Raw genomic sequence first — 23,727 nt, 5'->3', positions numbered from 1 at the left:
CCTTTGGTTGCTTTCCCAGGCGTCGTTGTTTCTGTTTCCTGTCTGTACGTGTTTCCTGTTTTGTTCATCTGTTTAATAAATGATGCACTCGCTGAACTTGCTTCCCGAGTCCTAGCACACACGTTACAGATATATAAAGAGATGTTAGTAATGCTTGACAGTTACTCCAAATGGATTGGTAGTTTTCTCCCACCTCGAGTGATAGATGTGTATTCCTGTTTCGTTTGTTTTTGTCCTGCTTCAATAACAAATCTCACCAGATTGGGTCTGCTGGATGGTGGGGATTTCTCCCTCAGGATTAGCCCTCTGACTCCCTGACCTGTAACTCTGCAGTGAGATCGCCAAGATGATAGGGTGGTATAAGCCAGTCTGGGGGGGGGGGGGGGGGGGGGTTTCAACACTCACAAAACCATCCCCATAAACTAAACTGTTGTCTCTCTCTCTGTCATCTCTCTCTCTCTCTCTCTCTCTCTCTCTCTCTCTCTCTCTCTGTCATCATCCTCTCTCTCTCTCTCTCTCTCTCTCTCTCTCTCTCTCTCTCTCTCTCTCTCTCTGTCATCATCCTCTCTCTCTCTCTCTCTCTCTCTCTCTCTCTCTCTCTCTCTCTCTCTCTCTCTCTCTCTCTCTCTCTCTCTCTCTCTCTCTCTGTCATCATTCTCTCTCTCTCTCTCTGTCATCATTCTCTCTCTCTCTGACTCTCTCTCACTCACTCACTCACTTACACACTCACTCGCACACAAAGGTGACCACAGATGGTATCTAGATGCATGGAAGATAATTTGGGCTGAGAACAGTGTGAACCTCAACACCCCCTCTAACCGGCTGAAAATGGGGTTCTGTATGGGCCTTCACCACTTCTCCCGTGAGACCAGAGTCCGAGCCGACAACCTGTACACAGCATCCAGAAGCTATCAACTGCTTTTCTCTCAGGAGTGTGACATGAGTCCATGTGGAGTGAGCATGGAGAGAGACCCAGTCCAAACTACTCTCATGCTGGTGTACTGGTAGGAAAATGGACAAAGACATAATGGACTGTAAAGGACAGCGGAGACATAATGGACTGTAAAGTACAGCGGAGACATAATGGACTGTAAAGGACAGCAGAGACATAATGGACTGTAAAGGACAGCGGAGACATAATGGACTGTAAAGGACAGCGGAGACATAATGGACTGTAAAGGACAGCGGAGACAATGGACTGTAAAGGACAGCGGAGACATAATGGACTGTAAAGGACAGCGGAGACATAATGGACTGTAAAGGACAGCGGAGACATAATGGACTGTAAAGGACAGCGGAGACATAATGGACTGTAAAGGACAGCGGAGACATAATGGACTGTAAAGGACAGCGGCGGCTCAGATGAGAGACATTATCAAGGGCCATCCACTTTGAACACGTGCCATTAAAAAGGACTATCTGATGAAGAACATGAGGAAACACAAGGAAAGGAAGAATGAGTGCTGTGAAAGGAGGGGGGGTCAACCGTGCCCGTAATTGATTTAGGCTTATCCAAAATGGTTTATTTGGGATATCAGGTTGATCGTGGAGGTCTGCACACTACGAAATGCATAGTAATTTAGACTAAGATGCCAATCTGTCATTACCACAGGTGATGAGAAAAGTTAGGGTCTTAAATTAAAGTTATAGTGCTTCACGTTGGTTTTAACTATTGATAAATTATCTAAACCAAGTGTATTCTACATTTGGTTTAGATAATTTATCAATAGTTCTAATTATGATTTGGAAAGGTGAGGCTTGTAGAGACAGAGCTGTGCCCCTACAATGTGAGGAGAGACATTAGATTGTAGTTTGGGCTAACCTTGCCCCAATCTCATTCTGATCAAGGTTGGTGTGAAACTGTTATAACATGTGTTCTCTCTCTTCCCTCAACTGAGCAAGTCTGTTACAACAACACAATACAACAACACAACAACACAATACAACAACACAATAACACAATACAACAACACAACAACACAATACAACAACACAATAACACAAAACAACAATACAACAACACAACACAACAACACAATAACACAATACAACACTACAACACAGGAGATAGACTCCTGCCCTATGGGCCGTTCTGGTTCACTCTACAGAAACAGGAGATGGACTCCTGCCCTATGGGCCGTTCTGGTTCACTCTACAGAAACAGGAGATGGACTCCTGCCCTATGGGCCGTTCTGGTTCACTCTACAGAAACAGGAGATGGACTCCTGCCCTATGGGCCGTTCTGCTTCACTCTACAGAAACAGGAGATGGACTCCTGCCCTATGGGCCGTTCTGGTTCACTCTCCAGAAACAGGAGATGGACTCCTGCCCTATGGGCCGTCTGGTTCACTCTACAGAAACAGGAGATGGACTCCTGCCCTATGGGCCGTTCTGGTTCACTCTACAGAAACAGGAGATGGACTCCTGCCCTATGGGCCGTTCTGGTTCACTCTACAGAAACAGGAGATGGACTCCTGCCCATTGGGCCGTTCTGGTTCACTCTACAGAAACAGGAGATGGACTCCTGCCCTACGGGCCGTTCTGGTTCACGCTAAAGAAACAGGAGATGGACTCCTGCCCTACGGGCCGTTCTGGTTCACTCTACAGAAACAGGAGATGGACTCCTGCCCTACGGGCCGTTCTGGTTCACTCTACAGAAACAGGAGATGGACTCCTGCCCTACGGGCCGTTCTGGTTCACTCTACAGAAACAGGAGATGGACTCCTGCCCTATGGGCCGTTCTGGTTCACTCTACAGAAACAGGAGATGGACTCCTGCCCTATGGGCCGTTCTGGTTCACTCTACAGAAACAGGAGATGGACTCCTGCCCTACGGGCCGTTCTGGTTCTCACTACAGAAACAGGAGATGGACTCCTGCCCTATGGGCCGTTCTGGTTCACTCTACAGAAACAGGAGATGGACTCCTGCCCTATGGGCCGTTCTGGTTCTCTCTACAGAAACAGGAGACGGACTCCTGCCCTGCGGGCCGTCTGGTTCACTCTACAGAAACAGGAGATGGACTCCTGCCCTATGGGCCGTTCTGGTTCACTCTACAGAAACAGGAGATGGACTCCTGCCCTATGGGCCGTTCTGGTTCACTCTACAGAAACAGGAGATGGACTCCTGCCCTATGGACCGTTCTGGTTCTCACTACAGAAACAGGAGATGGACTCCTGCCCTATGGGCCGTTCTGGTTCACGCTACAGAAACAGGAGATGGACTCCTGCCCTATGGGCCGTTCTGGTTCACTCTACAGAAACAGGAGATGGACTCCTGCCCTATGGGCCGTTCTGGTTCTCACTACAGAAACAGGAGATGGACTCCTGCCCTATGGGCCGTTCTGGCTCGGACAAGGCTAATTACTTCACTAAATAAAACAAAAGCCCAGTTGCAATTAGAGATAAAATTAATTAAGACCTTAAAAAGCGACGGCCTTTAAAAAGCAACAAATCCCTTTGACAACAGGCTGTGGCATCGATATGATTCACAAACAATTGTTTTAGGGTCAACCTTGACTACAAAGTGTAAATAGGATAAAGTCAGTCTGTCTAAAACTGAGTTTGGAACAGCCGTGCGTCACAACGGGTAAATGACAGTTGGGTTTTGATTTGACGATGTCCGTTTGCTCACTAAACATGGGGTGAACAGCTGCAGTGATTACTCTCTATCCAATAGCATAGACAGTGAGACAGACCTGCCCAGCAGCTCCGACTTTGTTTACAGAAGACAACACTTTGCACATTTTTTTTACTTGAGAAATACTGCACCAAAACAACTTAGTTAGATGTAAAATTGCGCAAATAAAACATCCTTTGCACAAAAAAAAACGTCAAAAATTATTTATACATTTCTTGCGGTGTCTTAGATTCATTCTGGGGAAATTTTGAGGAAGTGAAATAGGCTATCACGTCTACAGTGGCTCATGGGGGACAATCATCAATAACTAAAAGCAGAATCTGTCAGAAAACACACCTCCAGGACTGAAATCTGGGCTGCGTTTCAAAGTCATAAAAGACACACCCTCCTCTACTTAACCTCGCCTTCGGGGAATCCCAGCTGCCATATTTGTCGTTGGTCCAAATGATTAGCCAAGCAAGGGAAGTTGGCAACGTAAGCCCCTCAGTCCTCGTTTTTGATCGAGTTTGCGAGTGTACAATTATATCACTTCGGGGCCTGAAACGCCCCATAATTCAATGCACAATGATTGTACATCCGCTAAGAAAAGTCAGCCAAAAATTAAAACCAACATTAATTTGGAGAATACAAGTGTAAGTAAAACCAAATATAAATAAGTTATAAATGTTGCTACTAATGCACATGAAGGCTCAAACACGTCTCTTAAAAGTAATGGAAGTTTTTGTTTGGTAAGCTTTTGGAAACGATAACTTTCCCTGACATTACTCTTATACATTGTCATTTTCCATTTACCTGATATAGTAGGATGGCTAACATTTGATGTCTGCAGATGCGTTGTCTTCTAGCCAAGATATGAAATGCAATCATAATTGACTGTAGAGCATTTAAAAGGCACACACACACACACACAACAGTTCCAGGATGACTGACAACACAACCGTGGGATGAACGAGTGACACATTTCCGACCAAGAGCGGTCCATTCTTCCCTCGCCCTGCAAGTGTCAACTCGTCAGACGTCATCAGAAGTGTCCACTTAATTTGAGGGCTGATGGGAGAGGGTGTGTCTTTTAAGTGGTTGGTATGCAACACTGGTTTTTCTGATGAGCAGCAGAAAAACAATGCTGCCAATCAGCGTGTTCAGTGGCTCTTTTAACAGGTATCTTTAGTTGTATGCCTGTGTTGTTACTATTACAATTAGAAATGTACTAATGGAAATCTACACAGTGGTTGTAAAAGGTAGAATGTCACAGGACTGATAGAATGGCTCTTTACCTGTGCTTCTCCAACTCATGATGGACTGTCCTGTGAACGTAGAAAGCACAATTAATTATTCGTGAGTTTATAAAGCACTAAAGCATAAAGTCATTACCATGTTATTACAGATTAAAAACAAGTCTAACACACGTACGTGTGACACAGTATTTCAAATTCATAATATATAATTTTAACAATAAAACGTAGACTAATCACACATTCTTTAGTGCGACCAAATGATGACCAGCCAGACCCCGTCCCTAGCTAGCTGTCAGACAGACAGACTAGTAGTTTCAGAGAGTCACATCCCGTCCCTAGCTAGCTGTCAGACAGACTAGTAGTTTCAGAGAGTCACATCCCGTCCCTAGCTAGCTGTCAGACAGACTAGTAGTTTCAGAGAGTCACATCCCGTCCCTAGCTAGCTGTCAGACAGACAGACTAGTAGTTTCAGAGAGTCACACCCCGTCCCTAGCTAGCTGTCAGACAGACTAGTAGTTTCAGAGAGTCACATCCCGTCCCTAGCTAGCTGTCAGACAGACTAGTCAGTTAGAGAGTCACACCCCGTCCCTAGCTAGCTGTCGGACAGACTAGTAGTTTCAGAGAGTCACATCCCGTCCCTAGCTAGCTGTCAGACAGACTAGTCAGTTAGAGAGTCACACTCCGTCCCTAGCTAGCTGTCGGACAGACTAGTAGTTTCAGAGAGTCACATCCCGTCCCTAGCTAGCTGTCAGACAGACTAGTCAGTTAGAGAGTCACACTCCGTCCCTAGCTAGCTGTCAGACAGACTAGTAGTTTCAGAGAGTCACATCCCCGTCCCTAGCTAGCTGTCAGACAGACTAGTCAGTTAGAGAGTCACACTCCGTCCCTAGCTAGCTGTCAGACAGACTAGTAGTTTCAGAGAGTCACATCCCGTCCCTAGCTAGCTGTCAGACAGACTAGTCAGTTAGAGAGTCACACTCCGTCCCTAGCTAGCTGTCAGACAAACAGACTAGTAGTTTCAGAGAGTCACACCGCGTCCCTAGCTAGCTGTCAGACAGACAGACTAGTAGTTTCAGAGAGTCACATCCCGTCCCTAGCTAGCTGTCAGACAGACTAGTAGTTTCAGAGAGTCACATCCCGTCCCTAGCTAGCTGTCAGACAGACTAGTAGTTTCAGAGAGTCACATCCCGTCCCTAGCTAGCTGTCAGACAGACTAGTAGTTTCAGAGAGTCACATCCCGTCCCTAGCTAGCTGTCAGACAGACTAGTCAGTTAGAGAGTCACACTCCGTCCCTAGCTAGCTGTCAGACAGACTAGTCAGTTAGAGAGTTATATAATCACCTGTTACTACCGGCAGCCTGCAGCTTCTTGTTCTTCTGCTTCCTCTTCTTATCAGAGTCCCCTGGACTGTAGAAGGGCAACACTGATGCATTGCCATGCTCTGCCTCTGGAGAGAGAGAGAGAGGAGAGAATTGTTTCAATGCGACGTTGTGACATAAAGTCCTTACTTTGGGTTGCAGTTAAACTTATGTTTTCACAGACTATTGCCTTGGGAAATCAATGACAGCCAAAATGAACAAATCGATGTGACTGTAAACACGAAGTTTAATGTTAGGCGTTTGACTGTTGCATAGGCATGTTCTGCCTCTGGATAGAAAAGAACGAAAGGACAAGTTTTAATTGACACTCACAGAGTCTTCAGAAAGTATTCACACCCTAGACGTTGTCCACATCTTGTTGTGTTACAGCCTGAATTTAAAATGGATTAAATGTAGATTTTTGGGTCACTGGCGTAAACACAATATGCCATAATGTCAAAGCGGATGTATGTTTTTAGACATTTTTACAAATTAATAAAAAATTAAAATCTGAAATGTCTTCAGTCAATAAGTATTCAGCCTCTTTTGTTATGGTAAGGAGCCTAAATAAGTTCAGGAGTAACAAGTCACATAATAAGTTGCATGGACTCACTCTGTGTGCAGTAATAGTGTTTAATATGATTTTTTAATGACTACCTCATCTCTGTACCCCACACATATAATTATCTGCAAGGTCCCTCGGTCGAGCAGTGAATTTCAAACACAGATTCAACCACAAAGACCAGAAAAGTTTTCCAATGCTTCGCAAAGAAGGGGACCTATTGTAGATGGGTAAAAACAATTAAAAGCAGACACTGAATATCCCTTTGGCTTTGATCATGGTGAAGTTATTAATTACACTTTGGATGGTGTATCAATACACCCAGTCACTACAAAGATACAGGAGTCCTTCCTAACTCTGTTACCAGAGAGGAAGGAAAACGCTCAGGGATTTCACCATGAATTAATTACAAAGCCAATGATGCCTTTAAAACAGGTACAGAGTTTATTGGCTGCGATAGGAGAAAACTGAGGATGGATCAACAACATTGTTGTCACGACTTCCACCGAAGTTGTTTCCTCTCATTGTTCGGGCGAAGTTCGGCGGTCGGCGTCACCAGTCTTCTATTTTCCATTTGTTTTGTCTTGTTTTCCTACACACCTGGTTTCAATTTCCCTCATTTAATGTTGTGTATTTAACCCTCTGTTCCCCCCCATGTCTTTGTGCGGAATTGTTTATTGTAAGTGCTTGTGCACATGTTACTGGTGCGCGTTGGGTTTTGTACCCATGTTTGTTTATTTTGTTATGCCGTTGGTTTTACAATTAAACTGCTCCGGCTATTACCTAGTTCTGCTCTCCTGCGTCTGACTTCCCTGCCACCAGTTACGCACCCCTTACAATTGTAGTTACTCCACAATACTAACCTAATTGACAGAGTGAAAAGAAGGAAGCCTATACAGAAGGCACTAAATATATACATCAAAAAATATGGCAACGCAATCCAATACAACACTGTCTTCTTGAAAATCTATGGCAAGACCTGAAAATGGTTGTCTAGCAATGATCAACAACCAATTTGAGAGAGCTTGAAGAATATTGATAAGAATAATGGGCAAATGTTGCACAATCCAGGTTAGAGGTCGACCGATTAATCGGAATGGCTGATTCATTAGGGCCGATTTCAAGTTTTCATAACAATCGGAAATCGGTAATTTTGGACAGCGATTTTGCCGATTTTTATTTTAATTTCATTTTTTACAAATCAAATCAAATCAAGTTTATTTTATATAGCCCTTCGTACATCAGCTAATATCTCGAAGTGCTGTACAGAAACCCAGCCTAAAACCCCAAACAGCAAGCAATGCATGTGTAGAAGCACGGCGGCTAGGAAAAACTCCCTAGAAAGGCCAAAACCTAGGAAGAAACCTAGAGAGGAACCAGGCTATGAGGGGTGGCCAGTCCTCTTCTGGCTGTGCCGGGTGGAGATTATAACAGAACATGGCCAAGATGTTCAAATGTTCATAAATGACCAGCATGGTCAAATAATAATCAGGAGTAAATGTCAGTTGGCTTTTCATAGCCGATCATTAAGAGTATCTCTACCGCTCCTACACCTTTATTTAACTAGGCAAGTCAGTTAAAGAACACATTCCTATTTTCAATGACGGCCTAGGAACGGTGGGTTAACTGCCTTGTTCAGGGGCAGAACGACAGATTTTTACCTTGTCAGCTCAGGGAATCTAGTCCAACGCTCTAATCTAGTCCAACGTCCAATCTAGTCCAACGCTCTAATCTAGTCCAACGTCCAATCTAGTCCAACCTTATCTAGTCCAACGCTCTAACCACCTGCCTCACGAGGAGCCTGCCTGTTACGCGAATGCAGTAAGAAGCCAAGGTAAGTTGCGAGCTAGCATTAAACTTATCTTATAAAAAACAATCAATCAATCATAATCACTAGTTATAACTACACATGGTTGATGATATTACTAGTTTATCTAGCGTGTCCTGCGTTGCATATAATCGATGCAGTGCGCATTCGCGAAAAAAGACTCGTTGCTCCAACGTGTACCTAACCATAAACATCAATGCCTTTCTTAAAATCAATACACAGAAGTATATATTTTTAAACCTGCATATTTAGCTATAAGAAATCCAGGTTAGCAGGCAATATTAAACAGGTGAAATTGTGTCACTTCTCTTGCGTTCATTCCACGCAGAGTCAGTGTATATGCAACAGTTGGGGCCGCCTGGCTCATTGCGAACTAATTTGCCAGAATTTTATGTAATTATGACATAACATTGAAGGTTGTGCAATGTAACAGGAATATTTAGACTTATGGATGCCACCCGTTAGATAAAATACAGAATGGTTCCGTATTTCACTGAAAGAATAAACGTTTTGTTTTCGAGATGATAGTTTTCGGATTCGACCATATTAATGACCTAAGGCTCGTATTTCTGTGTGTTATTATGTTATAATTAAGTCTATGATTTGATAGAGCAGTATGACTGAACGATGGTGGGCACCAGCAGGCTCGTAAGCATTTATTCAAACAGCCCTTTCGTGCGTTTTGCCAGCAGCTCTTCGCAATGCTTCAAGCATACAAATCGTATAGAGAAAATAGTCCCATAATTCCTATAATAACTACAACCTAAAACTTCCTACCTGGGAATATTGAAGACTCATGTTAAAAGGAACCACCAGCTTTCATATGTTCTCATGTTCTGAGCAAGGAACTTAAATGTTAGCTTTCTTACATAGCACATATTGCACTTTTACTTTCTTCTCCAACACTTTGTTTTTGTATTATTTAAACCAAATTGAACATGTTTCATTATTTATTTGAGGCTAAATAGATTTGATTGATGTATTATATTAAGTTAAAATAAGTGTTCATTCAGTATTGTTGTAATTGTCATTATTACAAATACATTTTAAAAAATCGTCCGATTAATCGGCATCGGCTTTTTTGGGTCCTCCAATAATCGGTATCTGCGTTGAAAAATCAGAATCGGTTGACCTCTAATACAGGTGTGGAAAGCTCTTAGAACAGGGTGTGAATTGCGGGGCAGCCAGGGGGGGCTCTCTTCCCCTGAATCCAACAAAAACTTACTTTGGGGATGGTCTCTAAATAATAACATTTAACAATTCTCCTATTTATTTAAAATGCAGTGGCAAATATGTTTTATGTAACTATGAAACTAACACGCCCACCTCTCTGTTATGGTTTAGCAAGGCATTTAACCCTAATTGCTCCTATAAATCACTTTAGATAAGAGAGCCTGCGAAATGACTAAAATGTAAAAGTTTAAACCATTTATTTCTATGTGGCTGCACAAACCGTCTCCTTGTCCACAAAAGGTACTGCACTCAGTAGTGCTGAATTTGGGCCTCTGCTGAGCTCCTTTAAAAGTATATATTTCAGTTTGAAACTCCTAATTTTTATCATTTGTTTGCCATGCGTCCTTGATAAAAATAGCCTCTGCCTTTATTCCAATGCATAGGATGTATCCGTTAATGTATCATTGTTTGCTTTTGTCAGTCAGCTGTTTAGAGCGCTCATTGTTTTTTCAGGTGCACCGTGGGTAATGGTCTGCTCCGTGCCATCCAAGGCCAGAAGTAGTAGACCATTTATTTAGCTTGATTATTTAAATCAATATTTGTTTGATTTCCTGGATCAGCTGATGATGGTCACCAACATCACTAGACAACTAGCCTACAGCTAGACACCAATATCACTAGACACCAATATCACTAGACAACTAGCCTACAGCTAGACACCAATATCACTAGACAACTAGCCTACAGCTAGACACCAACATCAGTAGCCAGCTAGCCTACAGCTAGACACCAACATCACTAGACAACTAGTCTACAGCTAGACACCAATATCACTAGACAACTAGCCTACAGCTAGACACCAATATCACTAGCCAACTAGCCTACAGCTAGACACCAATATCACTAGCCAACTAGCCTACAGCTAGATACCAACATCACTAGACAACTAGCCTACAGCTAGATACCAACATCACTAGACAACTAGCCTACAGCTAGACACCAATATCACTAGACAACTAGCCTACAGCTAGACACCAATATCACTAGACAACTAGCCTACAGTTTGACAATCTACTGGCAAATCCTTTTTAATCCTTGTCATATGACGAGAAATAATGAAGATAAATTATAGATAAAACGTATCGGTGCTTATCGGCCATTGGACATAAACAATACACAATAAGTCGGAAATCGACAAATTCAACAGTGAGTGGTTTGTAAGGAATCGGCGACGGTGGCTAACTGCAAGCATTGCAACTGGGAAGTCGGGAATAAACGAGCTTAGAATGGGAAAATACGTTTCAAATCCAACTTAGAATTGTAAATCCGGCCTCTTTGTCTTTCTTTGCGCCACCTTCCTGTTCAAGTGAGCACATCACAACAAGGTGAGTCCAAAAATGTCTTGTATGCTGCTGCATAAATTATGTAATATGCCAAGGAGATATGTATACTGTAGCTAAGATCGTGATACTAAGTGTATGTTGTGTAGTAAGCTGTTAGTAGCCCACGTGCCTCACCCTAATAACTTGGTCTATTTTCACCTCTTAATTTCACCTGACGTTACTGTTCTGACTCGGTGGTGCACATGTAGCCTATAATCTGTTTTTGAGAAATGCGATCATTGAATATTGTAAGAGTTTCATTGTCTGCTTATATGCCCCCTTTATTTATCCTACGGTTCTGACTTGGTGTACATGAAAAACACTGTAAGAACGGCCCATGTTCTGAATTCTGTCGCTGTACATTTCAAAAGTGCTGAACAAATAGTTATATTGACTATGTCCGTCCTGGCTCGCTCATTAATGTCTTAATCGAAATTACGGATGGCCTCATATACACTTGTCATCCCCTTATGCCATAGTTTCTACATCTCAATTGTCAGTAGAAACCACATTTGTTTAAGCAAGTCAGCCATATCAGCTATGTTTTTTTTAAAGGCAGTAAATGAGGCTCAATGAACTGTTTCGCTGTCAGACAAGCCTCTGCTGATAGCCAGGTGTAGGGGGTGTTGGGACTGCTGTTGGGACTCCGTTGTTGGGACAGCTTTATGTCCTGTAGGCCCTAACAGTTTGTGGGCTTCGTTTGTCACCGTTATAGTGCAATTAATGTTTTGTTTAGTGTTGTGTTGTGTAGTGACTTTGCTGGCATGCATCCCACTTTTCTAAAAAAAATTGCCCCACCAAGATTTACATGCTAAAATCACCACTGGTTGAAATATAGGTAAATATACCAAGCAAGATGTATCTAAACGACAGAGTGCTGCAAGAGTATGTTCTACGTCTTCTGCACTTCAGCGAGAAATCACCTTCTTCGGCTACGTGATTGACGTCCTCCCCCCCCGCCCACCGTCCTCCTCGACAAGCGCTCCCTTGTTTTCCAGCGGCCTCCGTCAGAGCGGGCGCGATTTTGACTTTCAATTATGAACCGCCTATTAATAGAACAGGAACTGATCGACTAATATTCTCGAAATATGACCTTGAACGATCATCTTTTTTTTAAAATCCAGAACATGGTTGTATTGACATCAACAACAACAAAAAAAAGAGCAGTTTTCAATGTTTTGTTCTTTATAATGAGACGTTTTACCTACAGTATTTATGCATATTGAAACTGAAAACAACTTCAAGAGAGAAATTGTTATGCCCAGTCAGTCGTTTTGTCTTCTGATTTGAATTGTGTTTTTATATCAATGATTGTTCCACACGTCTAGGGCAGGGATCATCAACTAGTTTCAGCTGCTGGACGATTCTTTTCTTGAGCAGAAGGTCGGGGGCCAGAACATAATTACAAATCATTTTTACACTGCAAATTGACCGCAAGAAACACAAACAGATATAATGTTTGACTAAAACATATTCATTTCAAACCTGGCTTACATTTGTATACATCCCTTGTCTATTATGCGTGGGAATACTTGGGAACCGATTTCTTAAATGAAAATCACTTGGGGCTGTTTTACAGTCTTTTATGTCCAACAATGAAAATATTTTTTTTTCTCCAAAAACTTTGGGGTCCAAATAAAACCGCGAGTTGGGGAACCCTCATCTAGGGCTACCATGGTCATCCAAAGGACCAACAAATCTGAAGCATTATTGCAAAGAAGATGCAAAGTATTTCATTGTAGACTGACATCAATAGCTTGCTACAAAATGTTCTCCAAATGCAAAATTGAATGACCTTTAGGTAAGGTACACCCTATGTTCCCTCAGCCACAGAGAACATATATAGGTCTGAGGGAACATAGGGCCCAGGGAACATAAGGCCCAGGGAACATAGGCATTGCCCCAACTCTATGGTTTGAACACTTGAGCGACATTTCACAAGATTACACTGGCCTATTGAAACGCATATGCAAATGTACGGCTGCATCAATCTGAATTGTTATTTTCTAGTTTACATTTATATATTAAATATATTATATATTTAGATATCTTAGACATATAATACGTGTGTAATAACATGACGTTGAATGATGTGGTAGCCAATCATTTATAGATTCATTATGCCAATAAATGCACTAATTTGTGGCCTGTAACCAGAGATGTTGTACAACATGTTATACTGTGTGACTAACCTGGAACGGTTGCCCTCACTCAACATGGCGACTGCTTAGCTTCATCACGGTGAAGCCATTTTGCCAGCACTATCTTTCACCTATGAACCACAGAGTGTGGTAGCGCTCCGCCATATTGACTGTTGTCTTGACTGAAGAAGATAGGGAACATTTGTGATCCTAGAAGAATCGAAACCGTGCTTTTAAACATCTCTAAACTGGTGCAACCTTGGCCAAAGGATATATCCGACACCTGCGTGATGGCGAGGAAGAAGAGCAAACAGCAAGGAGTCGGGAGCAAGGAGTTAGTGCCCGGACAACAGAGCATATCGAAGAGCCCCGTCTCTCCCGGAGATGCAGCTGGCGGCGGTGGTGGCGGAGATGCAGGGCTGGATAGACTGGCGGCCAGGACGAATCAGGTAACTAGCCTAGCAAGCAGCGAAAACTACTAGCGGGATTGTTAAAAGGTTAGCTAACCTACCAATCAGTTAGAGCCATCCTGTATTTCTGCTCATTTCTTGGGGTTATGGATGGTTGATTGGGGATTCTAGCTAAGTTGCATAACTAGCTAGTGCTCCAGGTTTGTATTTTCGTTCATTTACTATTTCTGATCGGGGCGGAGTAGTAGCTAGCTCCACTAGCATAATACATTAATAAAACTTAGCCAGCAAGCCGACAATAAAGACCCATTCGCATCAGTTTTAACCAACTACAGTAACTAACGACATCCAGTCTGCATTTAGCCAACTAGGCTAGCTACAGTAACTAACGACATCCAGTCTGTATTTAGCCAACTAGGCTAACTACAGTAACTAACGACATCCAGTCTGCATTTAGCCAACTAGGCTAGCTACAGTAACTAACGACATCCAGTCTGCATTTAGCCAACTAGGCTAACTACAGTAACTAACGACATCCAGTCTGCATTTAGCCAACTAGGCTAGCTACAGTAACTAACGACATCCAGTCTGCATTTAGCCAACTAGGCTAGCTACAGTAACTAACGACATCCAGTCTGCATTTAGCCAACTAGGCTAGCTACAGTAACTAACGACATCCAGTCTGCATTTAGCCAACTAGGCTAACTACAGTAACTAACGACATCCAGTCTGCATTTAGCCAACTAGGCTAACTACAGGAGCTAACGACATCCAGTCTGCATTTAGCCAACTAGGCTAGCTACAGTAACTAACGACATCCAGTCTGCATTTAGCCAACTAGGCTAGCTACAGTAACTAACGACATCCAGTCTGCATTTAGCCAACTAGGCTAGCTACAGTAACTAACGACATTCAGTCTGCATTTAGCCAACTAGGCTAGCTACAGTAACTAACGACATCCAGTCTGCATTTAGCCAACTAGGCTAGCTACAGTAACTAACGACATCCAGTCTGCATTTAGCCAACTAGGCTAGCTACAGTAACTAACGACATCCAGTCTGCATTTAGCCAACTAGGCTAGCTACAGTAACTAACGACATCCAGTCTGCATTTAGCCAACTAGGCTAGCTACAGTAACTAACGACATCCAGTCTGCATTTAGCCAACTAGGCTAGCTACAGTAACTAACGACATCCAGTCTGCATTTAGCCAACTAGGCTAGCTACATTAACTAACGACATCCAGTCTGCATTTAGCCAACTAGGCTAGCTACAGTAACTAACGACATCCAGTCTGCATTTAGCCAACTAGGCTAGCTACAGTAACTAACGACATCCAGTCTGCATTTAGCCAACTAGGCTAGCTACAGTAACTAACGACATCCAGTCTGCATTTAGCCAACTAGGCTAGCTACAGTAACTAACGACATCCAGTCTGCATTTAGCCAACTAGGCTAGCTACAGTAACTAACGACATCCAGTCTGCATTTGCTGGTAGTAGTTAGTGTCATCCGCAAGATTGACATTGTTACAAGCGCCTGCCACGGACAAGTCGTAAAATGTTGCTATCTAATTTGTATTTAGCTTGTTAGCTCCTAGCTCGCGGTGGTATTGCAAGTTTGCTTACATTTAACCGCACTTGGCAGCTAGTACACAATATACTGTGCACCGGTGCTGTAACTACATGTTCTAGCTAGTTGGCTAACACACTACATCCCAGGGGTATTCATCTGGCTAGCTGTAAAAGGTTTTAACGTTTGGCTAGCACCATGCATGGCTTGCTTTGTTATGTTTGCGCTTTGCATGCGAGATCAGCGTCTGTAGTATTTTTGTACACTTTCTCTGCGCACGTTTCTCCTCTGAAGTGTCATATGCATGCGTCGAAGTTGTTACCTAAACATTACATGGACGCCCTTGTAGGTGTATGGGGTTTTGTGGTCAACAAAGCTTACTTTACCAGCAGACCACGAGCTAGTGTGGACCTGGGCCACATTACATCACTACAAACTTGCCACTGTGCATGTGCCAAGCTGCCTCCATGGCCAACTTTTACTTCCTCTTTGCAATACAGATGTTGTGATCGTTGTCAACATAGTCAGATGTTACTTGTGAAATTCTAGTCTGTTAACCTGACCTTAGATCAGTGTCCAGGGGACAACTTCATCATGCTCCATGTCCATCTCACTGGCATCCACCTCTCCTCAGATCCCATCCTCCTCTCCAACCTTCTCTTCTCCCCCCCCCTTCTCTCTTCCTCTCCTGTCCTTCACCTAGATGATTGACCTCTGTCTCTCCTCTCCGCTGCATTTCAAATGTCACCGGCTCACCTCTCTGTTGCTCTCCCCCAGCCGAGGCACACCTGCTGCCTCCTGTGTCACCGTGAGTTTAAGGACTGGGGGGCGAGCTCTGCCAACGGTCTGCCTGGGGGCCACGGGGCGAAGCTAGCTGACGCTGTCCCAGCCCTGTCCCAGGCCCTGCTCCGAGAGGTGCCGGGCCAGAAGCTGTCCGACACCGTGCCTTCGCTGAGCCAGTCTCTACTGGGAGAGGTGCCGCTCTGGATCTGCCAGAGCTGCCGGAAGAGTGTTGAGGAAGAGGAGAGACAGAGCACCCAGGAAACGCCTGCACCGGTAAGAAGGGGAGAGGAGGAGGTAGGGGGGGAGGAGGAGGTATGGGGAGAGGGTGGAAGATGAGGAGAGACTGAGCGTCTAGGAGACACCTGCACCGGAAGGAGAATGATGGGGGGGGGGGCGAAGAGACTGAGCTGGCAGGATGGGGGGAAAGTAGGGGAGTGGAAGAGTTAGGCGAGTGAGAGGAGAGAAGGGAAGTGAGAAGACGCCTGCACTGCTGTATATGACAAGACCGTGCATGCACCTCAAGCCTAGTGTTAGCACTATCTACAGTTACGTTTTACAATACCCATGTTACAGCTTGCTAGCTATGGGTTGTGTTTATGGAAATGGCTGTTTTCTGAAGGTCTTTATAAAAATAAAAAAACATTACAATAGTGTGTATGTTTGGTCACCTTATACGCCAACAAGCTGAAAGGCACTGGATTTGGTGGTGATGGAGACAGGCAGCTTTAGGAGTGTTATGCCGTGACTCTTTATGGTGTTACAGTGCTTCATTCTGCAGGACTAAATGAATACCACATCTAAGCATCCTGACTTAAGATTAGCCTCCTCTAAAGCTGTTTGTTCTCTGTCAGACTTGGCCTTCTCTCGTCACAAGCAGAGGTAGTCTTATTCATGTGGATTCTGTGGGGGAAATATACTTTTCGTCTGAAGAGGCGTTTTTTATCTAAAAAACAATGTCCGTATTTAAATGCGAATACAAATCGAGGAGATTTCTCTGTGCTTAAGGTAAATAACTAGTGTTGTCAGAGACAGAACGGCCCATTAGGGTTTGAGTAGAGGGTGACGAACCTTAAACGATCGACACCGACCGATCACTTATCAGAGGCGTTTAGCTGATATCGTTATGATAAGTAGCTCTATACTAGAGAAATGTCAAGTTTTTTAAAAATGAAATAAGTTTGCTAATATGGGTGATTGTTAATGGGACAATGAATGACTACAACCATCACAGTGGTAGTATTAGTTTAAAAGGATTATATTAAAAAACAACTGTGGCGCTCATTCATGTTATAAACTGTGGCGCTCATTCATGTTATAAACTGTGGCGCTCATTCATGGTATAAACTGTGGCGCTCATTCATGTTATAAACTGTGGCGCTCATTAATGCTGTAAACTGTGGCGCTCATTAATGTTATCAACTGTGGCGCTCATTAATGTTATCAACTGTGGCGCTCATTAATGTTATCAACTGTGGCGCTCATTAATGTTATCAACTGTGGCGCTCATTAATGTTATCAACTGTGGCGCTCATTAATGTTATCAACTGTGGCGCTCATTAATGTTATCAACTGTGGCGCTCATTAATGTTATCAACTGTGGCGCTCATTAATGTTATCAACTGTGGCGCTCATTAATGTTATCAACTGTGGCGCTCATTAATGTTATCAACTGTGGTGCAGCTTCATTAAATAGTACCCGCAAAACACCAGTCTCAACAGTGAAGAGGTGACTCCGGGATGCTGGCCTTCTAGGCAGATTTCCTCTGTCCAGTCTCAACGTCAACAGTGAAGAGGTGACTCCGGGATGTTAGCCTTCTAGGCAGAGTTCCTCTGTCCAGTGTCTGTGTTCTTTTTTCCATCTTAATCTATAATTTTTATTGGCCAGTCTGAGATATGGCTTTTTCTTTGCAACTCTGCCTAGAAGGCTAGCATCCTGGAGTCGCCTCTTCACTGTTGACGTGAGACTAGTGTTTTACGGGTTCTATTTAATGAAGCTGCCAGTTGAGGACTTGTGATGCGTCTGTTTCTTAAACTAGACACTCTAATGTACTTGTCCTCTTGCTCAGTTGTGCACCGGTGCCTCCCACTTCTCTTTCTATTCTGGTTAGAGCCAGTTAGCACTGTTCTGTGAAGGGAGTAGTACACAGCGTTGTACGAGATCTTCAGTTTCTTGGCAATTTCTCAGAACAAGAATAGATTGACGAGTTTCAGAAGAAAGTTCTTTGTTTCTGGCCATTTTGAGCCTGTAATCGAACCCACAAATGCTGATGCTCCAGATACTCAACTAGTCTAAAGCAGTTTTATTGCTTCTTTAATGAGAACAACAGTTTTCAGCTGCGCTAACATAATTGCAAAAGAGTTTTCTAATGATCAATTAGCCTTTTAAAATTATAAACTTGGATTAGCTAACACAACGTGCCATTGGAACACAGGAGTGATGGTTGCTGATACTGGGCCTCTGTACACCTATGTAGATATTCCATTAAAAATCAGCCGTTTCCAGCTACAATGGTCATTTACAACATTAACAATGTATTTCTGATCAATTTGATGTTATTTTAGTGGACTTTTTGTGTGTGCTTTTCTTTAAAAAAAAACAAGGACATTTCTGAGTGACCCCAAACGTATGAACGGTAGTGTAAACAGACATAAATAATGCAATTGAACTAACATATCTTGTTTCTCCTGTCTCCTGTCCCAGGTACCAATCAGACAGCTCCAGTTAATATAAATGAATAGCTTTGTGTCTTCCTCCATTTCTGCTCTGTCTACAGCATCAAATGTTAGTGGGGGGGAAAAAAGGCTATACCTAATCAACCATGTCCTGAACTAGCAGCATCTCTCTCTCCTCCCCCCAGGTTCCGTTGTCCCACTCGTCGTCGTGTAAGGCTCAGAGTTGTGGGAATGGTTACCCAGAGCAGAGCTCCGTAGACTGGGACCCATCTTCCTTCCTCTCAGCCCACAAACTTTCTGGTCTCTGGAACTCGGCTCACAGCAACGGAGGGATCCACTGCAATCACAGCACTGCCTTGCACGCACAGCAAGGTAAAACACACCTTGACCCCACACCTCTCTCTCTCTGCTCAGATCTCTCAACGTTAAGTCATACACAGATGCAAACTACTGTAGACATTCATTATTTGGCATGTTTTCAGTTAATTTACTGTAACAGAATTGTAACATTTGCAGACATTTACACTGACAAAATGGAGGGGAATGTACTCCGGTGTGTACCTACTGGCTAGCTTGAAACAGAAGCACACCCTGTTACTCCTCTGAGTAAAACTTTCTTCAATCAATCAGATTTATTTATAAAGCCCTTCTTACTAGAGGTCAACCGACTATGATTTTTCAATGCCGATACCCATACCGATTATTGGAGGACCAAAAAAGCCGATACCGATAAAAAAAATATATATATATAATTAAAAAACATTTTATTTGTTTATTTGTAATAATGACAATTACAACAATACTGAATGAACACTTATTTTAACATAATATAATACATCAATAAAATCAATTAAGCCTCAAATAAATAATGAAACATGTTCAATTTGGTTTAAATAATACAAAAACAAAGTGTTGGAGAAGAAAGTAAAAGTGCAATATGTGCCATGTAAGAAAGCTAACGTTTAAGTTCCTTGCTCAGAACATGAGAACATATGAAAGCTGGTGGTTCCTTTTAACATGAGTCTTCAATATTCCCAGGTAAGAAGCTTCCGTCCCTCTCCTCGCCCCTACCTGGGCTCGAACCAGGAACACATCGACAACAGCCACCCTCGAAGCATCGTTACCCATCGCTCCACAAAAGCCGCGGCCCTTGCAGAGCAAGGGGAACAACTACTTCAAGGTCTCAGAGCGAGTGACGTCACTGATTGAAACGCTATTAGCGTGCACCCCGCTAACTAGCTAGCCATTTCACATCGGTTACACCAGCCTAATCTCGGGAGTTGATAGGCTCATAAACAGCTCAATGCTTGAAGCACAGCGAAGAGCTGCTGGCAAAACGCACAAAAGTGCTGTTTGAATGAATGCTTACGAGCCTGCTGGTGCCCACCACCGCTCAGTCAGACTGCTCTATCAAATCAGACTTAGTTATAACATAATAACACAGAAATACGAGCCTTTGGTCATTAATATGGTCGAATCCGGAAGCTATCATCTCGAAAACAAGACGTTTATTCTTTCAGTGAAATACGGAACCGTTCCGTATTTTATCTAACGGGTGGCATCCATTAGTCTAAATATTCCTGTTACTTTGCACAACCTTCAATGTTATGTCATAATTATGTACAATTCTAGCAAATTAAATACGGTCTTTGTTAGGAATAAATGGTCTTCACACAGTTCGCAACGAGCCAGGCGGCCCAAACTGCTGCATATACCCTGACTGATTGCACGGAACGCAAGAGAAGTGACACAATTTCCCTAGTTAAAATAAATTCATGTTAGCAAGCAATATTAACTAAATATGCAGGTTTAAAAATATATACTTGTGTATTGATTTTAAGAAAGGCATTGATGTTTATGGTTAGGTACACTGGTGCAACGACAGTGATTTTTTTCGCGAATGCGCTTGTTAAATCATCACCCGTTTGGCGAAGTAGGCTGTGATTCGAGGATAAATCAACAGGCACCGCATCGATTTATATACAACGCAGGACAAGCTAGATAAACTAGTAATATCATCAACCATGTGTAGTTAACTTGTGATTATGTTAAGATTGATTGTTTTTTATAAGATAAGTTTAATGCTAGCTAGCAACTTACCTTGGCTTCTTGCTGCCCTCGCGTAACAGGTAGTCAGCCTGCCACGCAGGCTCCTCGTGGAGTAACAGGTAGTCAGCCTGCCACGCAGGCTCCTCGTGGAGTAACAGGTAGTCAGCCTGCCATGCAGGCTCCTCGTGGAGTAACAGATGGGCGGCCTGCCACGCAGGCTCCTCGTGGAGTAACAGATGGGCGGCCTGCCACGCAGTCTCCTCGTGGAGTAACAGATGGGCGGCCTGCCACGCAGGCTCCTCGTGGAGTAACAGATGGGCGGCCTGCCACGCAGGCTCCTCGTGGAGTAACAGATGGGCGGCCTGCCACGCAGGCTCCTCGTGGAGTAACAGATGGGCGGCCTGCCACGCAGTCTCCTCGTGGAGTAACAGATGGGCGGCCTGCCACGCAGGCTCCTCGTGGAGTAACAGATGGGCGGCCTGCCACGCAGGCTCCTCGTGGAGTAACAGATGGGCGGCCTGCCACGCAGGCTCCTCGTGGAGTAACAGATGGGCGGCCTGCCACGCAGGCTCCTCGTGGAGTAACAGATGGGCGGCCTGCCACGCAGGCTCCTCGTGGAGTAACAGACGGGCGGCCTGCCACGCAGTCTCCTCGTGGAGTAACAGATGGGCGGCCTGCCACGCAGGCTCCTCGTGGAGTAACAGATGGGCGGCCTGCCACGCAGGCTCCTCGTGGAGTAACAGATGGGCGGCCTGCCACGCAGGCTCCTCGTGGAGTAACAGATGGGCGGCCTGCCACGCAGTCTCCTCGTGGAGTAACAGGTAGTCTGCCTGCCACGCAGTCTCCTCGTGGAGTAACAGATGGGCGGCCTGCCACGCAGGCTCCTCGTGGAGTAACAGATGGGCGGCCTGCCACGCAGTCTCCTCGTGGAGTAACAGATGGGCGGCCTGCCACGCAGTCTCCTCGTGGAGTAACAGATGGGCGGCCTGCCACGCAGGCTCCTCGTGGAGTAACAGATGGGCGGCCTGCCACGCAGGCTCCTCGTGGAGTAACAGACGGGCGGCCTGCCACGCAGGCTCCTCGTGGAGTAACAGATGGGCGGCCTGCCACGCAGTCTCCTCGTGGAGTAACAGATGGGCGGCCTGCCACGCAGGCTCCTCGTGGAGTAACAGATGGGCGGCCTGCCACGCAGGCTCCTCGTGGAGTAACAGATGGGCGGCCTGCCACGCAGGCTCCTCGTGGAGTAACAGATGGGCGGCCTGCCACGCAGGCTCCTCGTGGAGTAACAGATGGGCGGCCTGCCACGCAGGCTCCTCGTGGAGTAACAGATGGGCGGCCTGCCACGCAGGCTCCTCGTGGAGTAACAGATGGGCGGCCTGCCACGCAGGCTCCTCGTGGAGTAACAGATGGGCGGCCTGCCACGCAGGCTCCTCGTGGAGTAACAGATGGGCGGCCTGCCACGCAGTCTCCTCGTGGAGTAACAGATGGGCGGCCTGCCACGCAGGCTCCTCGTGGAGTAACAGATGGGCGGCCTGCCACGCAGGCTCCTCGTGGAGTAACAGATGGGCGGCCTGCCACGCAGGCTCCTCGTGGAGTAACAGATGGGCGGCCTGCCACGCAGGCTCCTCGTGGAGTAACAGATGGGCGGCCTGCCACGCAGGCTCCTCGTGGAGTAACAGATGGGCGGCCTGCCACGCAGGCTCCTCGTGGAGTAACAGATGGGCGGCCTGCCACGCAGGCTCCTCGTGGAGTAACAGATGGGCGGCCTGCCACGCAGGCTCCTCGTGGAGTAACAGATGGGCGGCCTGCCACGCAGGCTCCTCGTGGAGTAACAGATGGGCGGCCTGCCACGCAGGCTCCTCGTGGAGTGCAATGTGGCCATAATCGGTGTCCAAAAATGCCGATTACCGATTGTTATGAAAACTTGAAATCGACCCTAATTAATCGGCCATCAGTCACAAAGTGCTGTACAGAAACCCAGCCTAAAACCCCAAACAGCAAGCAATGCAGGTGTAGAAGCACGGCGGCTAGGAAAAACTCCCTAGAAAGGCCAAAACCTAGGAAGAAACCTAGAGAGGAACCAGGCTATGAGGGGTGGCCAGTCCTATTCTGGCTGTGCCGGGTGGAGATAGTTACATGGCCAAGATGTTCAAACGTTCATCTTCCTCCTTTTCACTATCCCTCCCTCCGGTCCAATAGGAACAGGGGGACCAGCGTGTCACGAGAAGCGAGGCTCTCATGAGGCTCCTGGGAAATCTGCTAAAACACCTGGGGCCAAGGTGTGCCCCTACAGTCACCCTTCCCAGAATTCCAGTGGTTCGTCCCCCGGGAACCCGCTCTCTACCTCCGGGGACCTCTGTAAAACCACCCCAAAGCACTTCAAGACCATGTGCAGACGACCAACTCCGCCTGGTGAGATCTCTCTTTTATTACACCTCCGAGAGAAAAGCAGAGATATGGCCCATAGATTATTAATCTAGAGAGAAGCAAAGATATGGCCCATAGATTATTAATCTAGAGAGAAGCAGAGATATGGCCCATAGATTATTAATCTAGAGAGAAGCAAAGATATGGCCCATAGATTATTAATCTAGAGAGAAGCAGAGATATGGCCCATAGATTATTAATCTAGAGAGAAGCAAAGATATGGCCCATAGATTATTAATCTAGAGAGAAGCAGAGATATGGCCCATAGATTATTAATCTAGAGAGAAGCAGAGATATGGCCCATAGATTATTAATCTAGAGAGAAGCAGAGATATGGCCCATAGATTATTAATCTAGAAAGAAGCAGAGATATGGCCCATAGATTATTAATCTAGAAAGAAGCAGAGATATGGCCCATAGATTATTAATCTAGAGAGAAGCAGAGATATGGCCCATAGATTATTAACCTAGAGAGAAGCAGAGATATGGCCCATAGATTAT

General features: G+C 44.8%; 1 protein-coding gene across 2 annotated transcripts in view; it reads left to right on the top strand.

The window, feature by feature from the left end:
* The first annotated feature begins 13,465 nt into the window (after nucleotides 1–13,465).
* The window catches only part of fam193b (family with sequence similarity 193 member B), a 41,054-nt gene continuing 30,792 nt past the window's right edge, over nucleotides 13,466–23,727 (top strand). For both annotated transcript variants that reach the window (XM_038993379.1, XM_038993378.1), the window contains exons 1-4: nucleotides 13,466–13,763; nucleotides 16,072–16,350; nucleotides 18,936–19,122; nucleotides 22,999–23,211. In XM_038993379.1, the coding sequence (XP_038849307.1) occupies nucleotides 13,605–13,763; nucleotides 16,072–16,350; nucleotides 18,936–19,122; nucleotides 22,999–23,211 (838 nt within the window). In that variant the 5' untranslated portion in view covers nucleotides 13,466–13,604. The remainder of the gene's footprint in view (nucleotides 13,764–16,071; nucleotides 16,351–18,935; nucleotides 19,123–22,998; nucleotides 23,212–23,727) is intronic.

The sequence above is a fragment of the Salvelinus namaycush genome, chromosome 5 (genome assembly GCF_016432855.1).
Source record: "Salvelinus namaycush isolate Seneca chromosome 5, SaNama_1.0, whole genome shotgun sequence".
NCBI lineage: Eukaryota > Metazoa > Chordata > Actinopteri > Salmoniformes > Salmonidae > Salvelinus > Salvelinus namaycush.
The sequence above is the reverse complement of the archived record's forward strand: the minus strand, read 5'-3'. Positions and strand labels throughout refer to the sequence as shown.